Source organism: Acinonyx jubatus, chromosome B2 (genome assembly GCF_027475565.1).
Source record: "Acinonyx jubatus isolate Ajub_Pintada_27869175 chromosome B2, VMU_Ajub_asm_v1.0, whole genome shotgun sequence".
Lineage (NCBI taxonomy): Eukaryota > Metazoa > Chordata > Mammalia > Carnivora > Felidae > Acinonyx > Acinonyx jubatus.
Genome location: NC_069385.1, coordinates 149,399,214 through 149,426,584, shown reverse-complemented (window position 1 = coordinate 149,426,584; position 27,371 = coordinate 149,399,214). Strand labels below are relative to the sequence as shown.

The 27,371-nt window shown below is 53.3% G+C and overlaps 4 protein-coding genes across 7 annotated transcripts in view; 2 read left to right on the top strand and 2 right to left on the bottom strand.

Annotated features, from left to right (window-relative positions):
* The first annotated feature begins 15 nt into the window (after window positions 1-15).
* On the top strand, window positions 16-4,457 carry RNF39 (ring finger protein 39). The gene is made up of 4 exons (XM_027051842.2): window positions 16-378; window positions 1,791-1,813; window positions 2,007-2,098; window positions 3,198-4,457. Exons 1-4 carry the CDS (start codon window positions 16-18, stop codon window positions 3,770-3,772), a joined length of 1,053 nt encoding a protein of 350 aa, XP_026907643.1. The 3' UTR covers window positions 3,773-4,457.
* A 908-nt stretch (window positions 4,458-5,365) lies between these two features.
* On the bottom strand, window positions 5,366-9,517 carry PPP1R11 (protein phosphatase 1 regulatory inhibitor subunit 11). The gene is made up of 3 exons (XM_027051843.2): window positions 9,243-9,517; window positions 8,204-8,312; window positions 5,366-5,587 (listed from the first exon to the last, which is right to left on the bottom strand). The coding sequence occupies exons 1-3, from the start codon at window positions 9,309-9,311 to the stop codon at window positions 5,385-5,387; spliced, it is 381 nt and encodes a 126-aa protein (XP_026907644.1). The 5' UTR covers window positions 9,312-9,517; the 3' UTR covers window positions 5,366-5,384.
* A 2,200-nt stretch (window positions 9,518-11,717) lies between these two features.
* On the bottom strand, window positions 11,718-14,168 carry POLR1H (RNA polymerase I subunit H). The gene is made up of 4 exons (XM_027051916.2): window positions 13,881-14,168; window positions 13,682-13,782; window positions 13,375-13,484; window positions 11,718-11,932 (listed from the first exon to the last, which is right to left on the bottom strand). The coding sequence occupies exons 1-4, from the start codon at window positions 14,014-14,016 to the stop codon at window positions 11,908-11,910; spliced, it is 372 nt and encodes a 123-aa protein (XP_026907717.1). The 5' UTR covers window positions 14,017-14,168; the 3' UTR covers window positions 11,718-11,907.
* Window positions 14,169-14,213: 45 nt separating this feature from the next.
* Window positions 14,214-27,371, top strand: part of ZFP57 (ZFP57 zinc finger protein) — a 22,944-nt gene continuing 9,786 nt past the window's right edge. The window contains exons 1-2 of one of the 4 annotated variants that reach the window (XM_027051911.2): window positions 14,214-14,376; window positions 17,186-17,261. In XM_027051911.2, the coding sequence (XP_026907712.2) occupies window positions 17,202-17,261 (60 nt within the window). In that variant the 5' untranslated portion in view covers window positions 14,214-14,376; window positions 17,186-17,201. The other 3 variants (XM_027051912.2, XM_027051913.2, XM_027051909.2) reach the window with 3 other exon arrangements.

Below are 27,371 nucleotides of genomic sequence, written 5' to 3'. Positions count from 1 at the left end.
GGGGTCGCGCTTCCCATGGAGGCGCCCGAGCTGGGCCCGGGGCTGGTGCAGCGTCTGGAGCAGCTGGCGACGTGCCCGCTGTGCGGGGGCCCCTTCGAGGACCCGGTGCTGCTGGCGTGCGAGCACAGCTTCTGCCGCGCGTGCCTCGCCCGCCGCTGGGGCGCCCCTCCGGCCAGCGGCGACCCGGCGCCCGCCCCCGCCTGCCCCCGCTGCGGCCAGCCGTGCCCCCGCCGCAGCCTGAGGTCTAACGTGCGGCTGGCGGTGGAGGTGCGCATCAGCCGGGGGCTGCGCGACAAGCTGGCCGAGGCGGGCGCCCGCGCGGGGAGGCGCAGGGGGGGCCGCATCCCCACCATGGGCTGCCTGGACCCGCGCGGAGAGGTGAGGCGGGGCTGGGGGCGCGCTGGGGCTGTGGGGGCCGAGGAACGGGGCGGGGTGACAGCAGTACGTGGGGAAGCAAGAAGGGAGCGGGTCTCAGGCGCGCAGAGGAAAGGAGACGGGACGCGGAGCGCGGGAAATGTGGAGGGGCGGGGTCTGAGGGGAGGGGGACTGTGAGGTCTGGGGGGGGGGGACGGCGGGGTGGGAAACAGCCTGGGGGAGGGCGCGAGGGGGACGGCGGGGTCTTGGGAGGGGGACGGCGGGGTCTCAGGGGGAGGAGGACGGTGGGGTCTGGGGGAGGGATGGCGGGGGTGGGAAACAGCCTGGGGGAGGGCGCGAGGGGGACGGCGGGGTCTTGGGAGGGGGACGGTGGGTGTCGGAACCAACCTGGGGGAGGATGCGGGAGGGGGGGGAAGGCGGGATCTGGTGGGGGGGCGGGGCGCGAGAAGCCGGAGCGGAGAGAAGGGCGGCCAGGGGCCATCAGTGGAGGAGGGCAGCGTTCGCCGTGCTGTTGGTGAGCGTCCTGTTCCACTCCTCCCAGGGCCCCTGGCCGGGAGAGGCGACGGCGGAGGCGGGGCCCGTGAGCCTGCAGCCCGGCCTCTGGCCGGGCCCCTCCCCTAACCCTAACCCTAGCCCTAACCCTAACCTTCCCTGCCCCTACTCCCTGCCCGACCCCCAGGCGTCCGGGACTCCTGACTGGCTTCTCCCCAGCAGCCTAGCCGGTCTCAGGTCTTGCTTCCACACTTTGAAGTCTACATAGACCTAATTAGTCCAGGTGTAATTGGCGTGATTAGGCAAATTGCCCCTCCCTTCGCCACCACACTGGGCCGCTCCAGTCATCCCCACTGGACAGTGAGGGGGGAGGGGAGTTCCTGGTGTTTGGAGGGCATCCAGCGCGGTGTCCTGAGCTGCTGGGCCTCCTGGGACACATTGGAGTCCAGCTGCCGCCTAAGCCAGGGTAGAGACACAAAGCCAAGGGCCCAATAAACGCCACTGGGCTTTTATGGCAACAGGGGAAGCAGCTTTATTACAAGGCTTTTATACACCAACTCTTAGCCCCAGGGCTCGGGGGTTTGGTCAGAGTGATGGAGGAGAGGGACACCCTCAGGAAGGTAAATTAGGAGACACAGAATGAGGCCAGGCGGGGAACTCTGAAGGGTGAAGGGGGCAAGTCCCAGGTGTGGATGAAGCTGGGGAAGGGGAGGAGGGCGGTGGGCGGTGATGGAGGGGAAGGAGGGCCATGAAAGGACAAGGGAAGACTGAGGAAAGGGGGAGCCCAGGGGTGAAGAGGTCACTGTGAGAGGTGCCAGGGCTCACCAACCGAGTCCCAGCTACCTGAGGGAGGGGAGGATAGGGAGGGCCGCCCAAGGACGAAGCCCAGAGCTCACATCCATGTTCTCTTCTGCCCACCCCAGGACACGAGGAAGACATGGAGGAGGTGAGTTCCGCTTTACTGCTCCTTCCTTTCTACCACCAGCTGCCACATCCGTCACCTTTTCCGTGGGCTCCTCTCTGTCCTCACTCACACACAGCTTTTCCGGGCCCCAGAGATGTCAGTGAGGTCGGGGTGGGGGTGTCAGAGGGCAGAGGGTGTCTACGGACTTCCTGACCCTTCTCCCTCATCTGTCCAGACTTGACGCCCCAACACCCAAGTCATCTAACTCAGACGACGACGTCCCCGAAGATTATCCAGTGGTCAAAAACATGCTGCACAGACTGACGGGTAAGGGGGGAGGGAGGGATGCACTGAGTGACAGTCTTCCCTCTCAGACAAGATCGAGTCTCTTCTGGGGTCTGTGGGACTTCCCTGAGGCAGCACTAAGCAGCACACGCTGAGGGGCTGGACCACAGAAACCCACCGTGTCAGCTCTGGGAGTCGAGGCTGGTGTTGGTGGGATGGGCCTGCCTCTCTCCCAGCCTTCCCCCTCAGATGTCCTCTCTGTTGTCTTCTCAACATGCATGGGCTTTTGTTTTGTTTTGTTTTCAGTTTTGGGGGGGGAGGGGTAGAGGGGAAGAGAGAGAGAATAAATCTCAAGCAGGCTCCACATTCAGTGCAGAGCCTGACGGATTCAGGGCGTGATCCCACGACCCTGGGATCATGACCTAAGCTGAAATCAAGAGTCAGCCACTCAACTGACTGAGCCATCACCCAGGCGCCCCCTCCCCCTCTTTTTTTTGAGCATGCAACTCTTGATCTTCGGGTTGTGAGCTCTAGCCCCACATAGGGTCTAGACATTACCTACAAAAGAACTCTTAAAAAAAAAAAAAAAAAAAAAGCCTGCCAGGAAAGGTGCCCCACCCTCCTGTTACCTACCGTACCCCATATCCCAGGATACTTCTAGCACCCCAATCCAGAAACCTTTCCTCAAAAGCAAACCATACACACAGGGCCGGGATTGTTTCTCTCTCCTCCTCTGCCCCAGGCCACTCCCACTTTTGCCTGGGGTCCCAGCACCCCCTGCCAGTCCTCCTCCTCAGGGCCACCTTCCTTCCGCATCCTGCTGACCCAGTTCCCACGCCCCACCACCACCACAGTAGATGAGGTATCGGTCCTCACTCCTCCCTGGAAGTTGGATCAGCCCCACTCTTCTCCCAACCCCCAACCCAAGCAGCCTCTCCATGATCTTCGCCCTGTGCCGCCTTCGCCAGGCCGGCCAGGGCTTCTCCAGGACGGTTCTACGGAAGCGGCCCGTCCCTGCGGCAGTTGTCTCCTCCCGCTCTGGCCCCACAGCTGCCTCTGGAGCAGTTGGGAGGCCTCTTTGGTGCCCTCTGCTGCGCAGACCCCCCTGACCCTGACCCGGCCCCCCTCTTCCCCTCCGTAGCCGACCTGACCCTGGACCCGGGCACCGCACACCGCCAGCTGCTCATCTCAGCGGACCGCCGCAGCGTCCGGCTGGCCCCGCCGGGGACGCCCGCGCCCCCCGACGGCCCCGCGCGCTTCGACCAGCTCCCGGCGGTGCTGGGCGCGCAGGGTTTCGGGGCTGGCCGGCACTGCTGGGAGGTGGAGACCGCGGCCGCCGCCGGGGACCGGGAGGACGGGGACCAGGACAGCGGCGAAGCCCGCTACGCCGTGGGCGCGGCCGGCGAGTCGGTGCGACGCAAGGGCCGCGTGGGGCTGTGCCCGGCGGGGGCCGTGTGGGCCGTGGAGGGCCGCGCCGGCCGCCTGTGGGCGCTCACGGAGCCCGAGCCCACCCCGGTGGGCGGCACGGGGCCCCCGCCGCGGCGCATCCGCGTGGACGTGGACTGGGAGCGCGGCCGAGTGGCCTTCTACGACGGGCGCTCGCTCGACCTGCTCTTCGCCTTCCAGGCGCCCGGGCCGCTGGGGCAGCGCGTCTTCCCGCTGCTCTGCACGCGTGACGCCCGCGCCCCGCTGCGCATCGTGCCGGCAGAGGGCTGAGCCGCCTCCCCCCGCCTGTGCCGGGAGCCGCCTCGCCCACACACACCCCCACCCAGCCACACTGTCTCTTTTCTCCCAAGCGGGAAGATCTTGGCTGGCCTCCGGCTTCCTGCCCCTCCCTCTGGGACGCTTGCCACCTGCCTCTCCACGGCTGCCTGCTACCCTGGACCTGAGCTGGGGAACAGGCCCTGCCCCCCAATACTGGGCAACGGTGGTGTCCGCTACGCAGAGGCCCCGCTAGCCAAGCGTTCCCCTCCCACCCCTGCCTCTGCTGGTCTCAGAGGGCCCAGTGCCTTCACCTCGGGCCATGGTTCCGACTTCCCTGCCCAATCTGGGGTTTATTCACCAGACTCTGGCCTGGGTCTCAGAGCCCTCCATGGAGCTCAATGCTGTTCTGGGGAGGGGGCAGGCCAGCTCTACTCCATGGTGACTGCTTCCTTCGCTCACAGCCTTGTCCCATTAGGAACCTTCCTGACTCCCCCCTGCACACACAGTAAGCCAGGGCTGCTACCTCCCTTTCCTCTCCTCAGCAGGGGGGGTTGGCCCAAACACCCCCAAACCATCCCTGTACACAGCATCTCATCTTTCCCCATATGTATAAATGGGCCCATATTTAACACTTTTTGAGATGTTGGGTTATTTATTTTGTGCATCTGTGGCAATAAATGAGATCTCAGTGGTGGTATGATTTGACTCATCTCTGCAACTGTGCATGGCAAGAGGCCTAGGAAATGATCTCAAGATCCCAGTAAGGAGTGGGGAGGGCTGGGAGCTGGGCATCTGGGCTGGCAGAAACATCAAAGCCTAGGAAGGAAGGGGTAAGAGTGTAGTGTAGGGGACGTATCCCCATCTCTTTGCTCCCTCCCTTTCGCTTCCTCTCCCAGGGACCCAGGTCCCTGGGACAAAGCTGGATCTGTCTCTGAAGCCACAAGATGCAGGAGAAGGCTGGCTCTAAGTGGCCAATCCCCAAGCCAGCTTTGTCAGATCCTGTATCACGTGAGAAGGGTGAGGAGAGGCCATCACTATGTCCTTTTCCATTAAAGGTGATAAAGCAAAGACCTCTCTCTCTCCCAGCCCCTCTGGAGGACATGAGGGGGTAGGGTTGGGAGCCCACACATCCCATAGGCTTATATAAATACATTACTGGAAGAGCTCCAAGCCAGGATTAACAAGCATAGCTAGGGCAAGATTGCCCGGAATCTAACTGGGACTCTGGCAGTGAAAGATGGGACTGGTGAAAACCCAATTTAAGTGTTTGGGACTCAAATAGAGAATGCAAGGGGCCAAGAGACCTGGATCCCAGGACAGGCAGTTTGGCAGTGAGAACAAAGGGAAGAGACTGGAACCAAGACGCCTGGATCCCAGGAGAGCAGAGGATGAGGACCGGAAGGAGAAATGAGGGCTGGGAGAACCCAGAAGCCTGGGTTCTGGAATAGCAGCAAGTCAGAATTCCAGGATCTCTGTTCACCCTCCTCTCCTCCTCCCTCCGTCAGGCAGAGGAGAGGGCAGGAGGGGGCTGGAGAAGGGGTCAAACCATGGGTTTAGTCCCCAAGTAGCCACATGAATACATTCAGGGCCAGACAGACACAGGAATGGTGGGGCAGAGAGGAATTTAGTGCTGCATTGGCCCTGGAGGAGGCTGGGAGGGGTCAGGAGGCTGGGGAGGGGTGCTGGGGCTCGGTCCTGGGGTTGCACGACGCCGTCCCTTGCGGTGGCCCCGTACACAGTGTGTATGACCACAGCCCTCTTCTTCTTCCTCATCGCTCTCAGTGGAGCTCTCGCCAAAGGCCCGAGGTTTCTCATAAATACAGCAGCCTGGATTTGGAGGGAGGAGCCCAGTAAAAAAGGGACAAAAGTTAAGATACAGTCAGTTCCTCACCCACCAGATCTCAGTAACAACTGCTTCCACCGTGCAAGACCCAGCTTCCCCAGGCCCACCCCCCGGGGACTCAGGCCTCCAAACCCTCCTCCTGTTGGCCAGGGTCTAAAGCCTCGCTTCTGCCCGCTGATGCCTCCTGATTTCAGGCCCTGGTCTGTCCCAGGACAAGCCCTCCCTCCCTTTTCCTCCAGTCTTAGCCTCATGTCCCCGATGCCTGGAATCACTGAGGCAGTGACAGGCCCCTGGGCAGGTGTGAACAGGTGTGAGAAGTAGACAGTGACAGGCTGTGGGCAGGTGTGAGAAGGTGGCAGATGGGCCTGTGGGTAGGTGTGAGCAGGTGGCAGACAGGCCTATGGGCATGTATGAGCAGGTGTGAGCAGGTGGCAGACAGGCCCCTGGGCAGGTGTGAGCAGGTATAAGCAGGTGGCAGACAGGTCTGTGGGCAGATGTGAGCCGGTATGAGAAGGTGGCAGCAACAGGCCTGGGGGCAGGTGTGAGCAGGTGGCAGAGGGGCCTGTGGGTAGGTGTGAGCAGGTGTGAGCAGGTGGCAGACAGGTCTGTGGGCAGATGTGAGCTAGTATTAGAAGGTGGCAGCAACAGGCCTGGGGGCAGGTGTGAGCAGGTGGCAGATAGACCTGTGGGCAGGTATGAGCAGGTGTGAGCAGGTGGCAGACAGGCCTGGGGCAGGTGTGAGCAGGTGGCAGTGACAGGCCCCTGGGCAGGTGCGAGCAGGTGGCAGACAGACCTGTGGGCAGGTGTGAGCAGGTGTGAGCAGGTGGCAGACAGGCCTGGGGCAGGTGTGAGCAGGTGGCAGACAGGCCTGGGGGCAGGTGTGAGCAGGTGGCAGACAGGCCTGGGGGCAGGTGTGAGCAGGTGTGAGCAGGTGGCAGTGACAGGCCCCCGGGCAGGGGCGAGCAGGTGGCAGACAGACCTGTGGGCAGGTGTGAGCAGGTGTGAGCAGGTGGCAGACAGGCCTGGGGCAGGTGTGAGCAGGTGGCAGTGACAGGCCCCTGGGCAGGTGTGAGCAGGTGGTAGACAGACCTGTGGGCAGGTGTGAGCAGGTGTGAGCAGGTGGCAGATGGGCCTGTGGGTAGGTGTGAGCAGGTGTGAGAAGGTGGCAGCAACAGGCCTGTGGGCAGGTGTGAGCAGATGGCAGACAGGCCTGTGGGCATGTGTGAGCAGATGTGAGCAGGTGGCAGACAGGCCTGTGGGTAGGTGTGAGCAGGTGGCAGTGACAGGCCCCTGGGCAGGTGTGAGCAGGTGGCAGACAGGTCTGTGGGCATGTGTGAGCAGGTGGCAGACAGGCCTGTAGGCAGGTGTGAGCAGGTGGCAGACAGGCCTGTGGGTAGGTGTGAGCAGGTGGCAGTGACAGGCCCCTGGGCAGGTGTGAGCAGGTGGCAGACAGGTCTGTGGGCATGTGTGAGCAGGTGGCAGACAGGCCTGTAGGCAGGTGTGAGCAGGTGGCAGACAGGCCTGTGGGTAGGTGTGAGCAGGTGGCAGTGACAGGCCCCTGGGCAGGTGTGAGCAGGTGGCAGACAGGTCTGTGGGCAGATGTGAGCCGATATGAGAAGGTGGCAGCAACAGGCCTGGGGGCAGGTGTGAGCAGGTGGCAGACAGACCTATGGGCAGGTGTGAGCAGGTGTGAGCAGGTGGCAGTGACAGGCCCCTGCGCAGGTGTGAGCAGGTGGCAGACAGACCTGTGGGCAGGTGTGAGCAGGTGTGAGCAGGTGGCAGACAGGCCTGGGGCAGGTGTGAGCAGGTGGCAGACAGGCCTGGGGCAGGTGTGAGCAGGTGTGAGCAGGTGGCAGTGACAGGCCCCTGGGCAGGGGCGAGCAGGTGGCAGACAGACCTGTGGGCAGGTGTGAGCAGGTGTGAGCAGGTGGCAGACACGCCTGGGGCAGGTGTGAGCAGGTGGCAGTGACAGGCCCCTGGGCAGGTGTGAGCAGGTGGCAGACAGACCTGTGGGCAGGTATGAGCAGGTGTGAGCAGGTGGCAGACAGGCCTGGGGGCAGGTGTGAGCAGGTGGCAGATGGGCCTGTGGGTAGGTGTGAGCAGGTGTGAGAAGGTGGCAGCAACAGGCCTGTGGGCAGGTGTGAGCAGATGGCAGACAGGCCTGTGGGCATGTGTGAGCAGGTGTGAGCAGGTGGCAGACAGGCCTGTGGGTAGGTGTGAGCAGGTGGCAGTGACAGGCCCCTGGGCAGGTGTGAGCAGGTGGCAGACAGGCCTGTAGGCAGGTGTGAGCAGGTGGCAGACAGGCCTGTAGGCAGGTGTGAGCAGGTGGCAGACAGGCCTGTGGGTAGGTGTGAGCAGGTGGCAGTGACAGGCCCCTGGGCAGGTGTGAGCAGGTGGCAGACAGGTCTGTGGGCAGATGTGAGCCGATATGAGAAGGTGGCAGCAAAGGCCTGGGGGCAGGTGTGAGCAGGTGGCAGACAGACCTGTGGGCAGGTGTGAGCAGGTGTGAGCAGGTGGCAGACAGGCCTGGGAGCCGGTGTGAGCAGGTGGCAGACAGGCCTGTGGGCAGGTGTGAACAGATGGAAGAGGGAAACACTCACACTTTGATGAGCGGCGTCCCATGTGCTCATTGTCCACAGTGTCACTCGTCCATTCTACCTTCTTCTCTGGCTTCCGCTTCCGTAATTTGATGGTCAGGCTCCGGTTCTCCTGGAAGGTTAAGAAGGACGGACAGACACAGCTAGCCCCCTCCTCCTGACCTGCCCAGCTCCCTCCCGGGGGCCCGGTTCAGTTAGTGTCCCAGACAGACCAACAGAGGAGCCGAGTGCAGGGAAAGGGCAACTGGAGCAGGTCTCTGACCTCAAGGAGACCCTTGGGGGGTTGTGACAACTGCTAGGACATGGGGAAGACACAGTTCCTAACCTAGGGAAGGTCCCAGCAAGTCTTCAAAGGAAAACATAATCCTCGCTGTTTCTCCGTCTTCCTCCCCAAATCCTCCTCGGTGGTATTAGTACCTGAGCACGATCTCCTCAGTCCCCAGTACCTAACCCTTGACTCCCATAGAGAAAGAACCAGTCCTGATCTCTCCCATCCTCAAGCCTGGCGCTCCCCTCTTCTTACCTACCTACCTACCCCCTCGCACCCACGCGTCCCCCCATAACCCGGGGGTAACGACTACACCCTCTCTTTCTGAAAGCAACTCAACCCGTTCTTGCAGGCAGGCTACTTGTGTCTCTATTTCTCAACAGTTCTCCCATCTCGCCCTTCTCCTTCCCGCGACCACTGCACCTCCCTTCACGCCCACCCCTTGCACAAACACGTGCTGGCAGCTGTGCGGGCGGCCAGCCTGCCTGCAGCCAAGCCTTCGCATGGAGCCCTTCGATCCCCCCGCCCCCCTCACCCCGACACCCCGAGCTCCGGTCCCTGGGTCTCCAGCCCCGCCCGCGCGCAGCAGCTCCTGCGCCCCGACGGTAACTCTCTGTCACGTGTCGCCTTAGTAGCCTCCGGCAGCATCTCTACCGCTGCCCAAAGCCCCAGTACTGGCGACTGTCCCCGGCCCAGGTATCCGACCCCACTCGGCCCACAGCCCTATCCTCTCCCTCCCGGTATCACCGCCCCCCCCCCTCCCGCCTTTCTCACGGGCTCGGTTGTCACGGTAACCGTTGTCTCAGTGACGGTCTCACTCAGCCCGGCCCCTGCCTCGGCCATGGCTAAGGCTGAGGACAGGAAGGAGGGGAGGAAGGGGGACGACACGCCCTTCCTTTTCTCTGTGTCTCAGGGTTCTAAGCGGGCCGGGCCGGACTCAGGGTGGCAGCCAGGATCCTCCACCTTCTTTTTTCCCCCTCCTCCTGGGCCTCCGTTTCCCCACCCCTGGGGAGAACCTGTCCAACCCCACTTCCGGCCCGCTGCTTCCGGGTGTGACGCACTCCGTAATTCCCCTTCTCCCTTCCACGGCACTGCACGCGTCTAAGCGCAGGCGTCGCCGGATTAGTTCCGCCGTAACGTGACAGTGCGCAGGCGCCGCCAGCAGAAGCCACTGACTTGGCGGAAGAGGCGTCACTGCGGGTGTGGCGCGTGGGCGGCGGGGCGCAAGCGCTGCGGAGTAGCGCCAGGAGGGGCGGTCCGGAAGGGCAGAGCCCGTGGGGCGCCGCAGCGCGGGTGTGGGGATGCGGGATAGGGGTGCGGCCCCCGGTGCAGTGGGTGCGGATGCGGTTGCTGGCCGGTGCAGTGGGGTTGGGGGTACGGGATGGGGGTGCAGGTGCAGGGGAGAACATCTGTCCTGGCGGTAGTAACCACCCCGCCTGAGCCGGTCTTCCGTTTCCTTGCCTCTGGGAATGGAGAATTGGGCCCCAGGAGCAGGGAGAAGCACTCGATCACGAATGGGTTGTGGGGTGGGGGGCACCTGAGTGGCTCAGTCCTGGAGCGCCAGACCCTTGATTACCAGTTGGGTCATGATCCCAGGATCGTGGGATGGAGTCCTTCGTGGGGCTCCGCACTCACAGCGCAGACCTTGTGTGAACTTCTCTGTCTCTCAATATAAATAAACCTTAAAAAATAAAGTAAATAAAAGAATGGGTTCTGGCGGTCGCCCTGTGTGTGCAGGTGTTGGGGCAAGGTCCTTAATGGGGCCTTCAACTGGGATTGTTGCTGGCTCTGTGTTCGGCCTTACAGCTCCCAGCCTGATGGGGAAGCTGTAGGACTAACATCTTAGACACTGAAAGATACTAATCTCTTCTGTGAAACTGAATTTACTTATTTCTTGCCAGCACGCTCTCTGGGGTGGAGGGGAGTACGATCAAGCACAGAAATGGTCGTAAGTTTGTGTTATGATAGAAACAGGTGCATGTTTCTAAGGCAGCAAAGAGGGGTAAAAGGAACTGGAAGGCGGCAAATGGCTTTTTGTTTGGTAGAGAGCTGTTTACAAATTCAGTGTGTGCGCTGAAGAAAACGCAGTTTTGCGTTGCTTGGGATGTAAGAGGAGTATCAGGTGAGGCTTGGCAGGTAGGTGCGCTTATGCAGGAGGTCCCGTATGTTGCTCAGAAACTTGGACCTTACCCAGTCGGTGTTATGGGCCAGGGAAGGCTTAAAATGGGGTAGATAAAACAGATTTGTTTCAGATTTCAGAAGTGGGGTGGGAAAGTTCAGATGCAGGGTGAAGTCTGCCCTGTGCATCCCTCCAAGTTGCTATGAGGGTCAAACAAGACAGGGTAGGGGCACCTGGGTGGCTCAGTCGGCTAAGTGTCTGACTTCGGCTCAGGTCATGATCTCATGGTTGGTGAGTTTGAGCCCCAAATCGGGCTCTGTGCTGATAGCTCGGAGCCTGGAGCCTGCTTCTGATTGTGTGTCTCCCTCTCTCTGCCCCTCCCCTAGTCACACTGTTTCTCTCTCAAAAATAAACTTTAAAAAAAAAATTAAAAACAAACAACAAGACAGGGTAAGTTTGAGAGCCCTGAACATATAAAGGCCATACAATTACAAGGTAATCATGGTTACTATCACCCTTTGATCACCATTTAAGCCAAGGAATGCAAAAATACAGATTTCCAGAGTAAATCTGAATATGTTGTGTTTGAACTACAAGTTTTTGGTTCAAACTGATAAAAATCAAGATACAACTCAGCATGTATAGTAAAGCCCATTAAAAAAGACAGTATCTCTGTGCAGTGGGATTCACAAAAAAATACTCTTTTCTTTTTGCCTCTCTATATATGATTATGATGAATATGTATTACATTTATCTCAAGGGCAATAGCAAAACAATTTTCAAAGTGTCCATTGGTACCAAGTACATACTGTTATCCCTTGGTAACAGATGTTTTGTTGTCCAAATTCACATGTCAAGAGATCTGGTTAAGTTACCTGTTGAATATCCCACTCTCCCAACTCCTATGTTTGTTTCCCTAAACTCAGGAACCAAATACATTTAGTGATGGAAGACTTATAATTACTTTTTTATATTAGTCCCATTCTTGGCTCTTTTTTTTTCTTTCTTGTTCTAATTTATATTATTTTTTGTAGCTCATATACTCACTGAAAGAACAAATATATCTCTGTAAGTTCATTTAAATTCCTGTCAGAACAAGACATATTATAAATAACATACAGATGTCTGGCTTATATAAAAAAATATAACTTTAATAAGGAAAAATAGAGTAAGTGTACTCTGGGGACAATGACACATAATAATGTCCTATGGGAGCAAACCATTGCACCTAGGATGGACAAGGGATCTAAGAACCCAATATCCTTCACCTTCCAAGGAAGAGAAGAGGGAGGGATCGCTGAGTCGCCCAGGAAAAAAAAATCAAGAGTCTTCTTTCTCCTGAAACCTATGGAGAAAGAAAGGAGTCATTATATTTGAGCAAAAGAAGAGGCTCCAGCATAAGACAAGACATTCAATTAAAAGATCAAAGGAGGAGGGACACCTGGGTGGCTCAGTCGGTTGAGCATCAGGCTCAGTTGACAGCGTGGAGCCTGCTTGGGACTCTGTCTCCCTCTCTCTCTGCCCCTCCTCTGCTCACACTCTCTCTTTCAAAAATAAACAACTAAAAAAAAAAGTTAACAAATGGGGCACCTGGCTGGCTGATTCCAGGTGCATGTCACTCTTGATCTCAGGGTTCTGAGTTTGAGCCCCATATTGGGTGTAGAGGTCACTTAAAAATAAAATCTTAGGAGCACTTCCTAAGGTTGGGTGGTTCAATCGGTGGAGCATCTCTTCTTTTAAGTTTATTTGTTTAGTTTGAGAGAGAGCAAGGCGGGGGAGGGGCAGACAGAGAGAATCATAAGCAGGCTCTGCACACAGATCCCAACGTGGGGCTGGAAGTCTGGAACCCTGAGATCACGACCTAAGCCGAAATCAGAAGCGGGACGTATTAACTGGAGCATCTGACTCTTGATTTCGGCTGAGGGCATGATCTCAGGGTCATGGGATCAAGCCCTGTATTGGGCTCTGCGCTGAGCATGGAGCCTGCTTGAGATTCCCTCTGTCCCTCTGCCCCTCTCTCTCCCACTTGCGCTCTAAAATAAAATTTTAAAAATAAATAAATAAAGTATGATTTAGAAATTGGGAATTATTAATTATGACAGAAGATATTTGAAAAATAAGTAGAACTCAAAAAAAATTTTTAAGTAACAATAATTGGAATAAACTGAAGACAGAATTAGTGAACTGTAGGAGGCTGTAAGAATTAACCCAGAGGCAGCATGATGAGAAAAGGGATGGGAAAAAAATGAAACACAGAAGGGGGCTTAATAAACTGATTAGAGCTCTAGAATGTGAAAGTTGAGAACATGGGGTAAAAGCGATATTTAGTGAGATAATGGCTGATAATTTTCCAAGGATGACGGAGGAAAATAATCCTGTTTTAGAAAGTCCAGCACAGGATCAAGAAAAGAAAGCACATCCTGATATACTTTGGTGAAACTACAGAACACCAAAGACGAAGGACTGAAGGCACACGCGATTAATGCTCAGAAAAGGAAAACTAACTCGAGTGTAGGGGAAATTCCAACATAACATGCGAGCAATACTCGCCTTCCAGTTTTCCTTTTGCTTTTACATATCTCAAAAGGGTTAGTTCACTGGCTATAAAAAGGCTAAGAGAAATGTAATTTTCAAAAATAAAACCCCACAAATCCCCCTATTACCTGAACTGAACAGAAATAAGGGATGGGAACAGAGAAACTAACGGTTTATCCCGCACAGGGAGCAAATCAGCGCATCAGTGTGGTTAGCGAACAGAGAAGGGGCAGAAGGCAGCAGGACACGCACCTGCAGCTGGTGCAGGTGTAGAAGACGGTCTGCCCTTCGTCGGCTGAGCGCATCTGCCGGGTGTGGTATGCCATTCCCTCGTGGCCGCATCGCGAGCAGCGCCGGTCCACCTGGCGGGTCAGCACGGGCGTGTCAGGGGGTCCTGGGGGGCCCACCCGGAACCAGAGTCCACGGTCCTCACACCACACGCTGCTGCTGCAGACACCCCGCTTCCCTCTCCGGGATCTGGGTCCCGATCTCTGCGCTCACGCCTGCATTTCCTCCCCGCGCTCCCTGCTGGGGCCAGTCCGCGACGTCGGTTACTTACCACGGGCCCCTGGAACTCAGGCCCCTCGTCCGCCGCCACGGGCACCGCCGTCCCCACCTTGTGGAACACAAACGTGGTCCTGACCACCTTCTGCTCGAAGTCTGCGCGCAGCGAGAACGGGTTATGGACATGGGCGGGGAGGGGGCGCTGACCCCACTCCCCGCGCCCGCAGGCTCCGGCCGCCGCGCCAGCCCCTCACCTCGCACGTCGACGGAAAAGCCACAGCGGATACAGGTGACCGTGTCCTCAACCCCGGGCAGGGGCAGGATGGAGCCGCAGTCCGGACAGAAGTCCAGGTCCGACTGGAAGTGGGAGCGGGAGCGCCCAGAGTCCATGAGCCACACGAGGTAGGGGTCTGTGCGCGCGCTAGCGGCCGGTCTCCCCGCCGGTCTCCTTGTCGGTCCCTGGACGTGGGCGGGCCTCGCCGGTGCCCTCCACCGAGCCCTCCTCCTCTCCGCCCGACCGCGACTGCGCAAAGCGTGTCGCGCAACGCGAGGCGAGCGCCATTGGTTGTGACGTCATACGTGAGCGCGACCGCGACCGGCCTGTCCCCGCGACCCAGCTGCAGGCGCCATTTGCTGTGACGTCATAAGTGAGCGCGGCTGTGGCCGGAGGTTCCCCGAGCAGGATCAGGACGTCTGCGGAGGACGTAGGGGCGCTGCCTTCCCCCTGGTTCTGCGGGTTCGGGAAACTGGGTAATGAGCATTGCGCCTCCGGTCGCTCCCCCCCTGAGGATCCAGTCCTGGGATAGTTGTTTTCTTGGCTCAATCGTTGGGGCGCTGCCCCTGAAAAACGAAGGAGCCTTCCCGAATACTTGATTTCTTGGGACTGTGCGGCCCTAGAGCCGGAATTTCCCTCTTGGGGCTGCGCTGAGGATGAAAGCTCAGCTCGGAGTCCGGACCGTCAGGTTCCTGCGCTCCCGGGGCCTCCTGCCCCGCACGCCCGCCTCGGGGGCTGCCCTGGGCCCGAGGAGGAGTGAGCGGGCTTCTTGAGGCGCAGGAGGTGCTGCGGGTGGATCTGGGGAAGCGGGACAGGTCCTGACACGCCTCCCAGGTGAGGCCACGGCCGTGGGTAGCGTTTCCCCATGCCGTAGGCTGACTTCGGGTCTGGGACCCACCTCCACCGGGGCCTCCGGCTCCTGTCCAGCCAACTGCGAATTGCCGACGTCCACTGGGTAGACAGCAGACATTTCCGTAATACGTGAGTTAAACCACACAAGACCGAGCTGTTTTCATTCGTCTGTAACCTACAGTCTAAAGTAGAAACTCGTGATCCTGAAGGGACGGCCTCTCGTTGGCGGTCCTACTTCCCTCCCAGCCCACCAGCCCAGCCAAGCGGACGGCTGTGCCGAGTCCTTTACATACGGAGTGGTGGAGCCACTTCTGGAGATGAGCTGTACCTTCTGTACCTTCTGGAGATGAGCTGTGATTCCCTCCTCGGGAAGGGCCCCGCTCCACCGTTTTCTGCAGTAATGGAAACACACAGTAGTGAAGGGATTGAAACTCGGAGCAAGCTACTGAGCAAGACAGGCCCCATAATTTCACTTACCTGGCTGTCACGTGGTCTTAAGGGGGTCTGGTGCTGAGCCCATTGTGTAGGCAGTTTCTATGTGTGTCCTTTGGAAATGGACATCGAAATGAGCTCTTCCCCTCTCTCTCTCCCTTTTCACTTTGACCAGTATTCAGTGCCCAACCACCGTGAGCTGAATACTGTCCTCATGTGCCAGAGTTGTGAGGCGTGGCCCTTTCCCAACACAACCTCACTGGTGAGGCACTTATGCCCAGTCTTTAGGCCAAGGCTGGGCTGCAAAGTTGCAGACTATTATCTGACCATCAGGAGCACAAAGGATTAGAATGCAGTCCGAGTACTGGGAGGGCAGAGTGAGAGTCAAGGACCAGCACAGGACACGGAAGTGCTTGTACACCTTAAGGGAGACTAGCAAGTGTCCCAGTGAAAAGGGAGATACGGCAGTACAGGGAATGTAAGAGAGGAAGATGCCCATGTCATGTGATAGGGATGATCAACCAACAGATCATTTTGAGCACTTGGGATCACATACTCATGTTAGGTGCTGTGCTAGATTCTGTGTATGGAGAAATAAGTAAGGTGGTCATATTTTTAAAATATCAACATGGGTCATTGCAATGTATGTTACCTAAAAGTTAAATTAAAACAATATAAAAAGGTATTTATAGGCAAACAGGAATGTGCCTAAGAGGTCAGGGAGATCCAATGTTTGATACCAGATTCATTACAATAATATAACCACATTGTGTTTGTAGATATAAATTGTAGTTACACCCTTTAAGAGTCTAAATTTCAGCATGAAAATGTTAAAAATGATACAGGAATATGGGTGTCTCGGTGTAAACCCCGATTGGTTTTCAAATGAATCGTAGAAGTAGAAAATGTTAAGTGTTCAGAAGGCAAAATCACTGTTACACAGAATCATCCAGAAAGACTTTATAGAGAGCCAGGGCTTGACCTGTGGAAGAGAGATGACTGCCATCTTATAGGGACTTACCATATGTCAAGCATTGTGCGAGGCTCTTCCATCTAAACCACCTTTGTTCTTTATGACCCCTGAGAAGCAGGTTTTTGTCTTACATCTCCATTTTATAGATGAGGAACCTGACTTAGAGATGGCTACTTGCCCTGAGTCACACACCTCAGAAGCCATGGAATTAGGGCTCAAACAGCTTGGGCAGGCTTCAGAGCCCATGCTCTTTACCATAAATACCACAAACAGAGGCACAGAGGTGATGTGCCAGACACCCCCAGTGGCTCCACTACGACCTCATAGTGACTCAGACCAGGAATGACACATGAAACGTTGGCAGCCTTGTGTAGCCATCAGCCTGACCAATTACAAAAAGTCACCCCAAATTCCTATCCTAAGGGGGTTCAATGGGGAATGGTCTCATAATGGATCTGGGGTGAAGGATGAGTGGCAGTGTAAGGCCGGCAGGTGTGGAGGGGTGGGCAATCAGATGAGAACAGAGTTTCAGAACAAAAGGTTGGAAGGCAGAGATGCTGTATGTGCTGATAGAGGCGGAGAGGGCCCGGACCGAGAAACTGCGGAAAGAGAACAGACTCCTGACCCTGCGGTGTGGGACTGTCCCCAGAGAGGGCGGCTGGGACACTGAGCCGTCCAGCGGAGATGTGCCTGTGCAGCGCCTCACCAAGGAGCGGGTCTCTTCCCCCTCCCAGTCCCAGATTCGAGACTCAGAGTGGCTCACGTGGAATCCACGGGACATGTGTGCCTTTTGTTTCTATGAGAAGATTTTATGCTCTTATTAAATTCTCCACCACAGGGATGCAGTGGTTTCCCATGGAGGACATGGCCCTGGAGTAGCCCTGCCTCTTAGCAGGTTTTCTCTTTCTGGGGGGACATGCCCTTGGCCTTGACCAAAACACTTCGGTTTTTTGGTTCAGTCAGTAAGTGAGTAGATATGTTCTGACACTGCTTATGTGCCAATCTACCTCTGCCTTTTTATCTTCCAGATTGTCCTGGGCTAAAATGTCTACAGACCCCAGGATTGCTACAGGTCAGCTGTCCCCACTGGAGAAGAAAATCTTGGTAAGTAATCTTCACGTCATATGGTTTGGAACTACTAGGAGAGGAGCCTTGGGTTTAAAACCCTGCCCAGGTGACCCCTGTCTACACTGGCAGATGTGTTTCACTATATCTATGCTTGCAAAACAAAATACTATGTTGAAAGCACCCAATACTATATTTTTAAAGCACTAGTTATTGATTTTGGTGGGGTAATTTAACTTTCAGAGCTCATGGGTTCACCTAGGAGTGATGGGAGTAGAAATCACAATTATTACACCCACATATCTTTTCTGGCTGTCAGTAATGAGGGTATGCTCCTGTTTAAATGTGTTCAGAGTGAAAAGATGGTCCCATTATGAAATCCTCTACCTCACTTTGACAGAGTCTGGGTGGTGTGCATACAACAGCGACAAGACAACTGATAACTCAGAAATACCAGGAGGAGTACGAGACACTGTGTAGGGAGCAGGCTCTTTCTCATGACTACTGGCTTGCCAAAACAGAGTCTTACTATAATAAAAGAATACTGGAGATGAGGGAACAAGAGACAGGGTGTGAAATGGAGAAGAAATTGAAGGGGGAAACAACCCAAAGCGTGGAGAGACAAAAACGGTATTATTTGGTTCCTGCGAGGGAGGGGGGACACATAGAAAGTCACATCCAGAGAGCAGGTCAGGTCAAAGAGGTTAAGAATAAGACATGTAGGCCATTACTACAGGCTCCTGGTGAAACCACCTTCCCCAGAATTGTGCCAGAGGAGCACAGCATCCTGAGCGCACAGAGGAGAAAGCAAGTGAGCCAGAGGGAGCAGGTACAAATTAAAGGTCACCAGGAACGCATGCTGCGGGGCAGAGAGCTGGGAAAACAGAGACTCAAGGAGGGAGTCTTGAGAAAAGGCCAGAACACGCCGCTGACCCATGGGAGACACAGGAGAGCAAAGAGAGAGGTGAAGGAGTTTGAAAGCATCACTGCATATCCACTCCTGCAGCCATGCAGTAGAAGTCGGATCAAAGTGAATGTTCTCGTGGAAAAGAATAGAGAAGAAGGGAATACTGCCGTAAAACCACATCAAAGAGAATTCCTAACTATGCCGCCCTTTTTGAGAAGCCAAGTGGGAAAAATAAAAGACTAGTCGAGTTTCAGCGCTTTTAGAATAAAATCATGTCTCCGAAGTGGACTTTGTTTTTTGAACTATTTCCCATCTCTCCCCAGAGTTGGGTGAGATCGCATCTGTATCACATGGTTCTGGACTTGAAACCTGACTGTTTTTAGTTGGCCTCTCTGCTCAGGTTGCTAATCCTCTGATGTTGTTTTTCTCCTGTGTTGGGTGGTTGGTCAATGATCTGAGTGAGGGGTTGTTCTCAGACACCTCCCACCTTGCCCCTGCCCCAGCCCTTGACGGGTGTCCTGATGAGACTGCTGAAGGTCAGTGTTGGGTCTTTGATTTCACATTCATAATTTTATCAGGGAGCCACTAATGGGACCCTACAGTTTTGTTTGTTTGAGGAACTTAATTCTGACAGCCTCCTATATGCCAGGTATTATTAGTTACTGGGAGTGAATGAAAAGAGGTCCCTGCCCTTGATTGGTTCACGAGTAATGGCATAGACCACTCCCCACTCACAACGTGGCCTGGGTAATGCTGGAGGCGTGCACAGGCCCTGTGCAAAGGAGGGCACCTGGCCAAGCCCAGCTGAGCAAGGAGGGAGCCCGTGGGAGGGGAGTGGTTTCTCAGGTTGCCTCCAGCTCCACACGTGGCCATGAAAGCAACATCTTCCCAGCATTGGATCCACTCAGAGGTAAAGCAAACTCTCTCTCAAACACATGTCCTCTAACACTCATTGATAACTCAGAAAACAAATTTATGCATTTAGTGGGAATTTCAGTAGCCAAGCAGAATGAAATTTATTGATTTCATTTTCAGTTCATTTTCTTCCCAGATACCTAAAAGTTGGGAAAGTAGGCGTTCAGAGGTGGTGAGTAGAGAATCAGAGACATGGAAAAGGCACACCGTGGGGAGTGTCACCTTTCGGCTGTGGGGGTCCTGATGCCCCCCTCCTGGGCCTGCCTCTTGCATCCCCCAGTGATGGGGCTGTCCTGCACTGCTGCTCCTCAGCATGATAGCCACCTCCCACCTGTGCCTGCTGCACACCGCCCTCGCCTTTTCTGGCCTTGCGTCACCATGTCCCAGTGGCGGACCCTCAGCCTTGTAACAGGGTGTATTGTCCAACTTAGAAACCCCAACCAGTAGGGCTAGGGTAAGCCCTTTGAGTTGAGTGGGACTGAAAAGAAACCTGGTACACAACTGTAGGGGCGCCTGGCTGGCTCAGTCAGTGGAGCAGGTGACTCTTGATCTCAGGGTCATGAGTTCGAGCCCCACGTTGGGTGTACAGATTACTTAAAAAAAAAAAAAAAAAATCCAGGGACACCTCGTGGCTCAGTTGGTTGCTTAAGTGTCCAACTCTTGTTTTCAGTTCAGGTCAGGATCTCACACTTCATAGGATTGAGCCCCACGTTGGGCTCTGCGCTGACAGCGTGGAGACTGCTTGGGGTTTTCTCTCTGCCCCTCCCCGTTCTCTCTCTCTCTCTCTCAAAATAAATAAACATTTAAAGAAATACATAACTGTAAGGGATTGTTTACCATGAAGGTTTTCAGTGCTAGCCACGGTGAGGTTGGCCTCCCTCTTTCTCCTCCAAATCTAGTGTAAAAGCAGCTGGTGATTGCAAGGCACTTTCACAGCTCATCCATCTCAGAGTAAAAGTCTGGTAAGAGGGTAAGTTTGGCCAGACCTGACTCCGTCATGCCTACCTCATAACTCACCTTTCGTCTCCTTGAACGGTGTGTGAACAACCATCTTTACCCCAAGCAACCACGAATCATGAGTCACACTTAATGCTTTTCTTCTGTATTCTTTCATCTTCTCAGTGCAAAGTGAATATACAAATGAAAATGTCTATGTCCAGGCACCCACTGCTGAGGCTGAGACCTGGAACCCCCTGTGCTCCCATTTACACCCCTCCCTCATCCCTAGAGGCAGTCACTGGCCTGAATTTTGTGGTAATTAACACCTTTCTGTAGTTTTCGTCATCTATGTATGTATTCCTAAGTGACATAATTGTGCATAGTTACCTGTTGATGGCATGTATATAGATGAAAATTATATAATTTACTTTTGTTCATTAATATTTTTTAATTCACCCATGTTGATGTGAAACACTATTTCATTTCCTTTCTTTTTTTCCTCTTTGAAGCACGTCTTTTAAAAATTTTTAACGTTTATTTATTTTTGAAAGGGAGAGAGCATGAACAGGGAAGAGGCAGAGAGAGAGGGAGACACAGAATCTCAAGCAGGCGCCAGGCTCCGAGCTATCAGCACAGTGTCCCACGTGGTGCTCAAACTCACCAACTGCGAGATCATGACCTGAGCAGAAGTCAGATACCCGATGGACTGAGCCCCCAGGCGCCTCTGATTTGCATGACTTCCTGGATAACATATTCTCCTGGGTTTTCTCCAGCCTCACTGGTTTCCCTTCTGAGGCTCCGTGGTTGTCCTCCTCCCCTCCCCAGTCTCCTGGTGCTGGGGGTGCGTCAGAGTGACTCATCTCCACAAGCCTCACGAGCTCTACATGGTCTGTTCCCTGAATCTCCACCATCTAAGTGTGTACTTCTTGGGTAGTTCATTCCATGACATGAATATACCACATCTTAATTACCTGCTGTATTGTTGAGGTCATTTCCAATTTTTGGTTTTGTGGGGGTTTTTCACGTTTATTTGAGAGAGAGTGAGTGGGGGAGGGGCAGAGAGAGAAGCCCAAGCAGCCTCCCCAAGGTCAGTGTGGAGCCCGACCTGGGCCCAGTTCCATGAACCAAGAGATCAGGACTTGAGCTGAAATCAAGAGTCGGACGCTCAACCAAGTGAGCCACCCAGGCGCCCCTGTTTTTGTGTTTTTTATTCTACAAATTGTACTTCTGTAAACATTTTTGTTTAAGCGTGTTTCTGGGGCACAGTGTGCAGGAGTCTCCAGGGCATCTAGGTTGTGGGACCTTCACATGACAAGCCTGTTCCTGGGGCTTGTTTTCATTCCACTGGTTTTGTGCCCGCAGGCTTGTTCTGTAGAGTCTGTTCAAATATGTGTTGAAAGAAGGAAGGACATTTGTTAACTGCTGGAAACAGCTGTGTCCAAGAGGGCCAAGCCCCCAAATACAGGAACAGTTGATGATGTGCCACTCTACCCTCTTAGGTCCTGTCCGTGCGTCTTTCTTTGTCCCTGTCTTTCTTTGTTCTTACATTTGATTTGAGGTACTAAAATACCTTAATTTGTTTTTTAATACCCTTCAGTAACATTCATGATTTTATTTATCCCCTCTCCAGAACTATCTTTGATGCCTTCCAGACAAGGTCACCCCATTTTCTCTTCTCAAGGCACCTGGCATCATCATAAAGTTTCACTGAAGTCTGGATAAAAGGGTTCCCAGAGGAGGAGGACAGGGAGCTCACATCCCTGGAGACAGTGGTCAGGACCTCTAGCAGTTCTCTGTTGTCTGGGACAGGAGTCCAGCTTTCCAGCCCTGAGCACTCCGTGGCTTCAGAGGAGATGCGAGACACTGGAGGCCCATTGACTGATTCATTCCACACGTACTGAATCTTGTTAGTCCACACTGTGCTGACTGACTGATGGAAGGGTGGGTAGGGCAGGCTCCTCCTCATCGTGTGAGCTTGCAATCTCATGGTCCAGATGGGGATCGATAATCCTAGTACAGAAGTAATAAAGCTAATAGAAACATCTAAGTGCCTCAGAAACTGTGGAGAAGGACTGGCCCTTTGGACTAGAGCTAAAGAGCCCCTTCGTGAAGGTTTACAGCTTTACGGAATAGGTGGATGCTCGTGCTGAAGGGGAGAAGTTTGATAAGCAGGTGAGAAAGAGCACGTGGGCCCAGGGAACAGCAGGTGCACAGGACCCACACGTGAGTGACTCTGGGTGAAGGCTAGGGCGGTGCCTGCAGCCAGGAAGAGCTTCCCTGTCTGGACAGGTGGGGATTGTGCAGCAGCAGTCCGGCTCAGTTGGGACGTGCAGAAGAACAAGGATGGGCAAAAGAACATGGAGATTACTGAATCAATACAATAGCATTAAGAATCTGCCATTCAGTGTTTGTGCTGATAACACTGGCATCCACACTTCATTAAAATAGGCTTGGAGGGGCACCTGGGTGGCTTAGTCATTAGTTAAGCGTCCAACTTCTGCTCAGGTCATGATCTCACAGTTTGTGAGTTCAAGCCCCATGTCGGGCTCTGTGTTGACAGCTCAGAGCCTAAAGCCTGATTCAGATTCTGTGTCTCTCTGCCTCTCCCCCGCCCCCAAAAAAACATTTAAAACATGGGCTTGGAAATTGAGGGCAAAAGTTGAGTTTTAACAAGATGAAAATGGATCAGGAAGTGCCACAAAGAATATAGTTGTTGGCACAAAAAGGCATGGGCGTACAGTTCTCATCCAGCCAGAACTATTCAAAGGAGAAGTCACCAGAAAACAGGCTGGAGCCAGGAAAAAAAAAAAAAAAAAGTTGATAGGGATGTGTACTGGTACATCTCTGATGGTAACCAGCCCCACGTGGATCTAAAGTGCAGCTGGTTGAGAAGCCTCCCCAGTCCCTTGCACATGTGCCCCACTCCACTGTCATTATGGGGTGATCCCTTGCACAAAGGATGCAGGTGTCCCCTCCCAGCCGGGAGCATTGCTATGGAACCTACATCAGCTGACATGACATAAACAAAGAGTAAGCCCTGTTTTCCAAATGCTCCTGTCACACCACTTGGTTTTTACAAAAGACCTGCATGAGCACTTGTTCTCCCTAACTGAAAAAAACCTGAAGAGGATTTTGGCCTTTATGAAAACAGTCACTACTTGTACTTACAGGTCTTTGCTAACAGGGAAGCAGTCTGATGCAAGCCTTCAGAAAGTGGCGGAAGCATGCATTTTGTTGGGAGAACAAGGAAGACCGGTGGAGTCAGATCTTGGGGAGGTGGCCTTTGATCACCGTACCCTCATGGTTTCTGAGTTGACAAGCAATTGCCAAGAGAGGGCCACTAAATAGTTTGTGAATGTTGGTATTTTCCAATACTTGGGTAAGTTTAGCCCAAGCAGCAGACTTGGTGGCTGTGTGCAAACGGTGTAGTTGCAAACTGTTAGGGTTCTCCACGTGATTACGTTTTTACAGTGATAATTTCTCTCCAAAACCAAAGACGCCCAACAAATGCATCAGATGGATTGATAAGTTGTATCTCAAGAAGATAAGAAAACCAGGAAACTTGTTACTGGAGGAGTACCCCCAGCTGATACTGTTTTCCCCCCAAGTTTTCCCCATGCAGATGTGGCAGAAATTCCAAGGAGGTAAGGCACAGGGAAAAAATACACATATGTGAAGAAAGGTGTTTCCTTCACATGGCTTATTTTCTGTGTGTAGCAGGAGGCCAGGTGAGCTGTTTAGAGACAGAAAAAACAAGTCGTGAGTGGTGGGTTCCAAGTATACTAGGGACTCTGGAGTTTCTTATAATAAGCTCAGGTCAAGAGTCTGCCCTGTAGAAATAATGTTGGTCACAGGGATAAAAGCACAGGGAATATGGTCAAGACTATGGTAATAGCATTGTATGGTGACCCATGGTGGCTGCGTTTGTGGTGAGCACAGCAGAAGGCATAGGGTTGTTGAATCATGTGTTGTACATCTGAAACTAATGTACCATCGTGTGTCAACCATACTCACACTTTAAAAAATAATGCTGGAGGCACCTGGGTTGCCCAGTTGGTTAAGTGTCCACCTCTTGATTTTGGCTCAGGTCATTATCTCACAGTTCATGGGATTAAGCCCCACATCGGGCTCTGTGCTGACAGTGAGGAGCCTGCTTGGGATTCTCTCTCTCTCCCTCTCTCTGCCCTTTACCCCCCTCAAAATAAGTAAATAGAAACTTTAAAAAAATAATGCTGAAAATTTTGATGAGTTGAAATCAGCAATGTCATGGTCAAATTTTCTTGCTTGCAAGCCTTAGAAACTTACTTGGGTGAGTATAAAGAAAAAAAAATTCAGTAGAAAGTATCTTAAATTTTTAAAGTCTCTCAAACCACTGGGCCTTACAAGAGACTAGAGCCAAGGCAGTAAGCATACCTGCCAACTCTTGTTTCTGCATCTTCGTGTATGTGCTCATTCTCTTTTTCCGCTCACTGTTGCTCGCTCTCTCTCTCTCTGTTCTCACAGTGGAAAATGGCATCTCTGCATCCCCACAACCTCAGGCTATCACCTCTTCTTTCTCTCTCTATATCCGACTGCTCCCTCCCAACTGGATCACTCTGAGTGACCTATAGGTACCCTCAGCTCTCTCCCATCTAAGTCAGCTGTGCTGGTCCTTTGCAGTCCTTCAAAGCCACATCCCTTAAAAAGTCTGTATCAGCTGCCTGCATTCTGGCCTCTCTGCCCATCACTTCACCAGGCCCCCTTTCACTGAGTCATCAAAGAGCTCCATGCAGCTAAATTCAATGGACATTTAAGGGTGGAGTGGAAAAAAGGGAAGGTGCCAACAACAGACACAAGACCTGACAGGCATTGGCAGCAAAGACAGCATGGAAGGAGCATCGACACCTTGAGTGCTGGAATCCTGTCCTTAGGAAACAGGAGGGCAAGGAAATCAATAATCCTGAGGAGTAGGAGATGGGTAGGGAACTAGGGGAGCCCATTCAAGGAACCAGAGTTGGGGCCAAAGGAACCAGATAAGTGAACAGTTGGAATACTCAGGATAAGAGACCAGACTAAGAGTAGAAAGGTTGACAAAACTGAACTGCCATCTTGGATTCCACCAGGGATGGGCAACCAACAGTTGAGAGTTAAGGAAGCCCAAAACAGAAACAGGTTGTAAGGTTACAGGGGCAGAAGACAAAGCAGACAATTACAATAACCCTCCTACTGAGTCAGGTATATGAAATAAGACTTTGAACTCATTGAAGCATGTCTGATAGTGACTTTAGCCATGAGGTTAAAGTGCTTCAGGATGTAAGGTTTACAAGATTGGCGTGTTGTTTTATGTGGGTCTAATTATAAAGCCTTCCATTGCGTTAGCATCACAAATCAGAATAAGGCCGAACAAGGGTACATCCCCTCGAGGAGGATGGTAAGTAGGTCAGCAATGCTTTGCTAGCATAGGCTTTCTAAAATTTACCTGTTACCTACTGCCAATTCAAATAGTGAGTAAGCTGTACCTCACCTATCAAAAATCATGTTTTTGTTGGTAACATCATAGAGACTAGAAGGATAGTGGTGCAGGGGAGATATAACACTTATTAAGTGTCTGCCATGCATCAAACAATTTTTTCATTTAATCATGAACACTTACTGAACCCAGGGTGATTAACATATCCTGACTTAGTTAAGAATGAACTATCTAAAGTCTCACATATTGACATAGAATTTTGTTGACAGGAAGAAGAAATTTAGCCAATAGATATTTCTCAAACTTTCTGGGGTGCACATGTAACATATCCAGATATTCCTTTATGTTTATATACATATTTTATACATGTAAAGTTGTGTTCTGTAAGTGTGGGGGTCTGTCCCTTTTTGCTTGTCCAAGCTCTCTTTTTCTGGTAAGCGAAATCCCACCCTCCTTGTCTTACACAGTTGCTTCCCCCCAGTCCCAGCCAACTGTACCACCCTACTCTCTTGGAATAGTGATTGACATCAGTGTAGCCAGTGGTAGGCTACAGTGGTTGGCATGTGACCTGAATGGCACCAATCAGCATCCTTTCATGTTTCAACAGGAGAAACAAGAACATTTTTTTTAAATGTTTATTTATTTTTGAGAGAGAGAGAGAGCATGAGCAGGGGAGGGGCAGAGAGAGAGAGACACAGATTCTGAAGCAGGCTCCAGCCTCTGACCGGTCAGCATAGAGCCCAATGCGGAACTCAAACCCACAAGCTGTGAGATATAACCTGAGCTGAAGTTGGACACTCAACTGCCTGAGCCACCCAGGCGCCCCAAAACAAGAACATTTTTATAAAATGTATGGAAATCCATTATGTGTGTGTGGGCCTTGGGACTTAGTGAGCAATGTATTCAATCAAGCGGTCATTACCCTTATAATCTAGGACCAAGTAAATCCCAGAATCCTAGTTGAGTACTGAGCCAGAATAAGTTTGAATCTCTTAGCGCCTCCCCTCCCTCTTTTGGCTGGGCTGCTGCCAAGGGGAGGTACCAGCCTGGCCAGCCTGGGGGTGTCATTAGGCTGTGAGGGAAAAGAAAGAAGCATCGTGTCCAGGAATTTCCAAAACAGGTCTGTATAACCTGTCCGGATCATTACTCAGGAAGTAGCCAAGACGAGATTATGCTTTTAGGGGGATAGGAGCACAAGGCGACCAAAGCTGCCTTACTAAGGCAGACTAGGAGGAGGTGAGGGGAAAAGACTAAAAAACATCCCTTTCAGTCAACTTTTGACAAGGCTGTTCAGCCTTGAATGGTGTGGTAGGAAGCATGAAAGATCCACTAATTACCTTGAGTATCAGCCCACTGTCAAGAGGCTTTACAATAAAAAGCACACCATTGTCAGACTAAAAATGGCATGAAAAGCCAAAACATGAGGCAGACTAGTTTCAAGGGCCACAGTGCTATTGCTGGAGTAGGTTGATTGGACCAGAAAAGAAACATGTACCCTAAAAAAGTGTCAGCAGTGGTGAGGCACCGCTGCTCTCAGAGAAGGTCAGAGATCCAATCAAGTCCATCTGCCAGGAGCAGGTGTGGAAAATGCCCCTTGCTATGTGGCCTCCCTCCTTGCAAGACAAATGGAACAGTCACAAGCCCAAATCAGATCCTGACCCTTTACTTCGTGCCCAGTCGATGATGGTGCACGTCTTGCTGCATCCGGGATGATGATGGATCCAGGCAGCAATGGGGGTAATTCTCCCTCAGCACATTGATTCCAGGCCCGTCTCATCAGACAACAGGCTCCTCAGATGTTAGGTCAGCAGTTGGCTTTATTTCTCTCTCCAAGGAGAGATTTGTAACCAGCGTAGCTTTCCAAGTGCCCGACCGAATAGCTAGGCCATTGGCACAGCCCAAGGGTCAATAGAATTACAGGAAGGCTGATCTGTTGGTG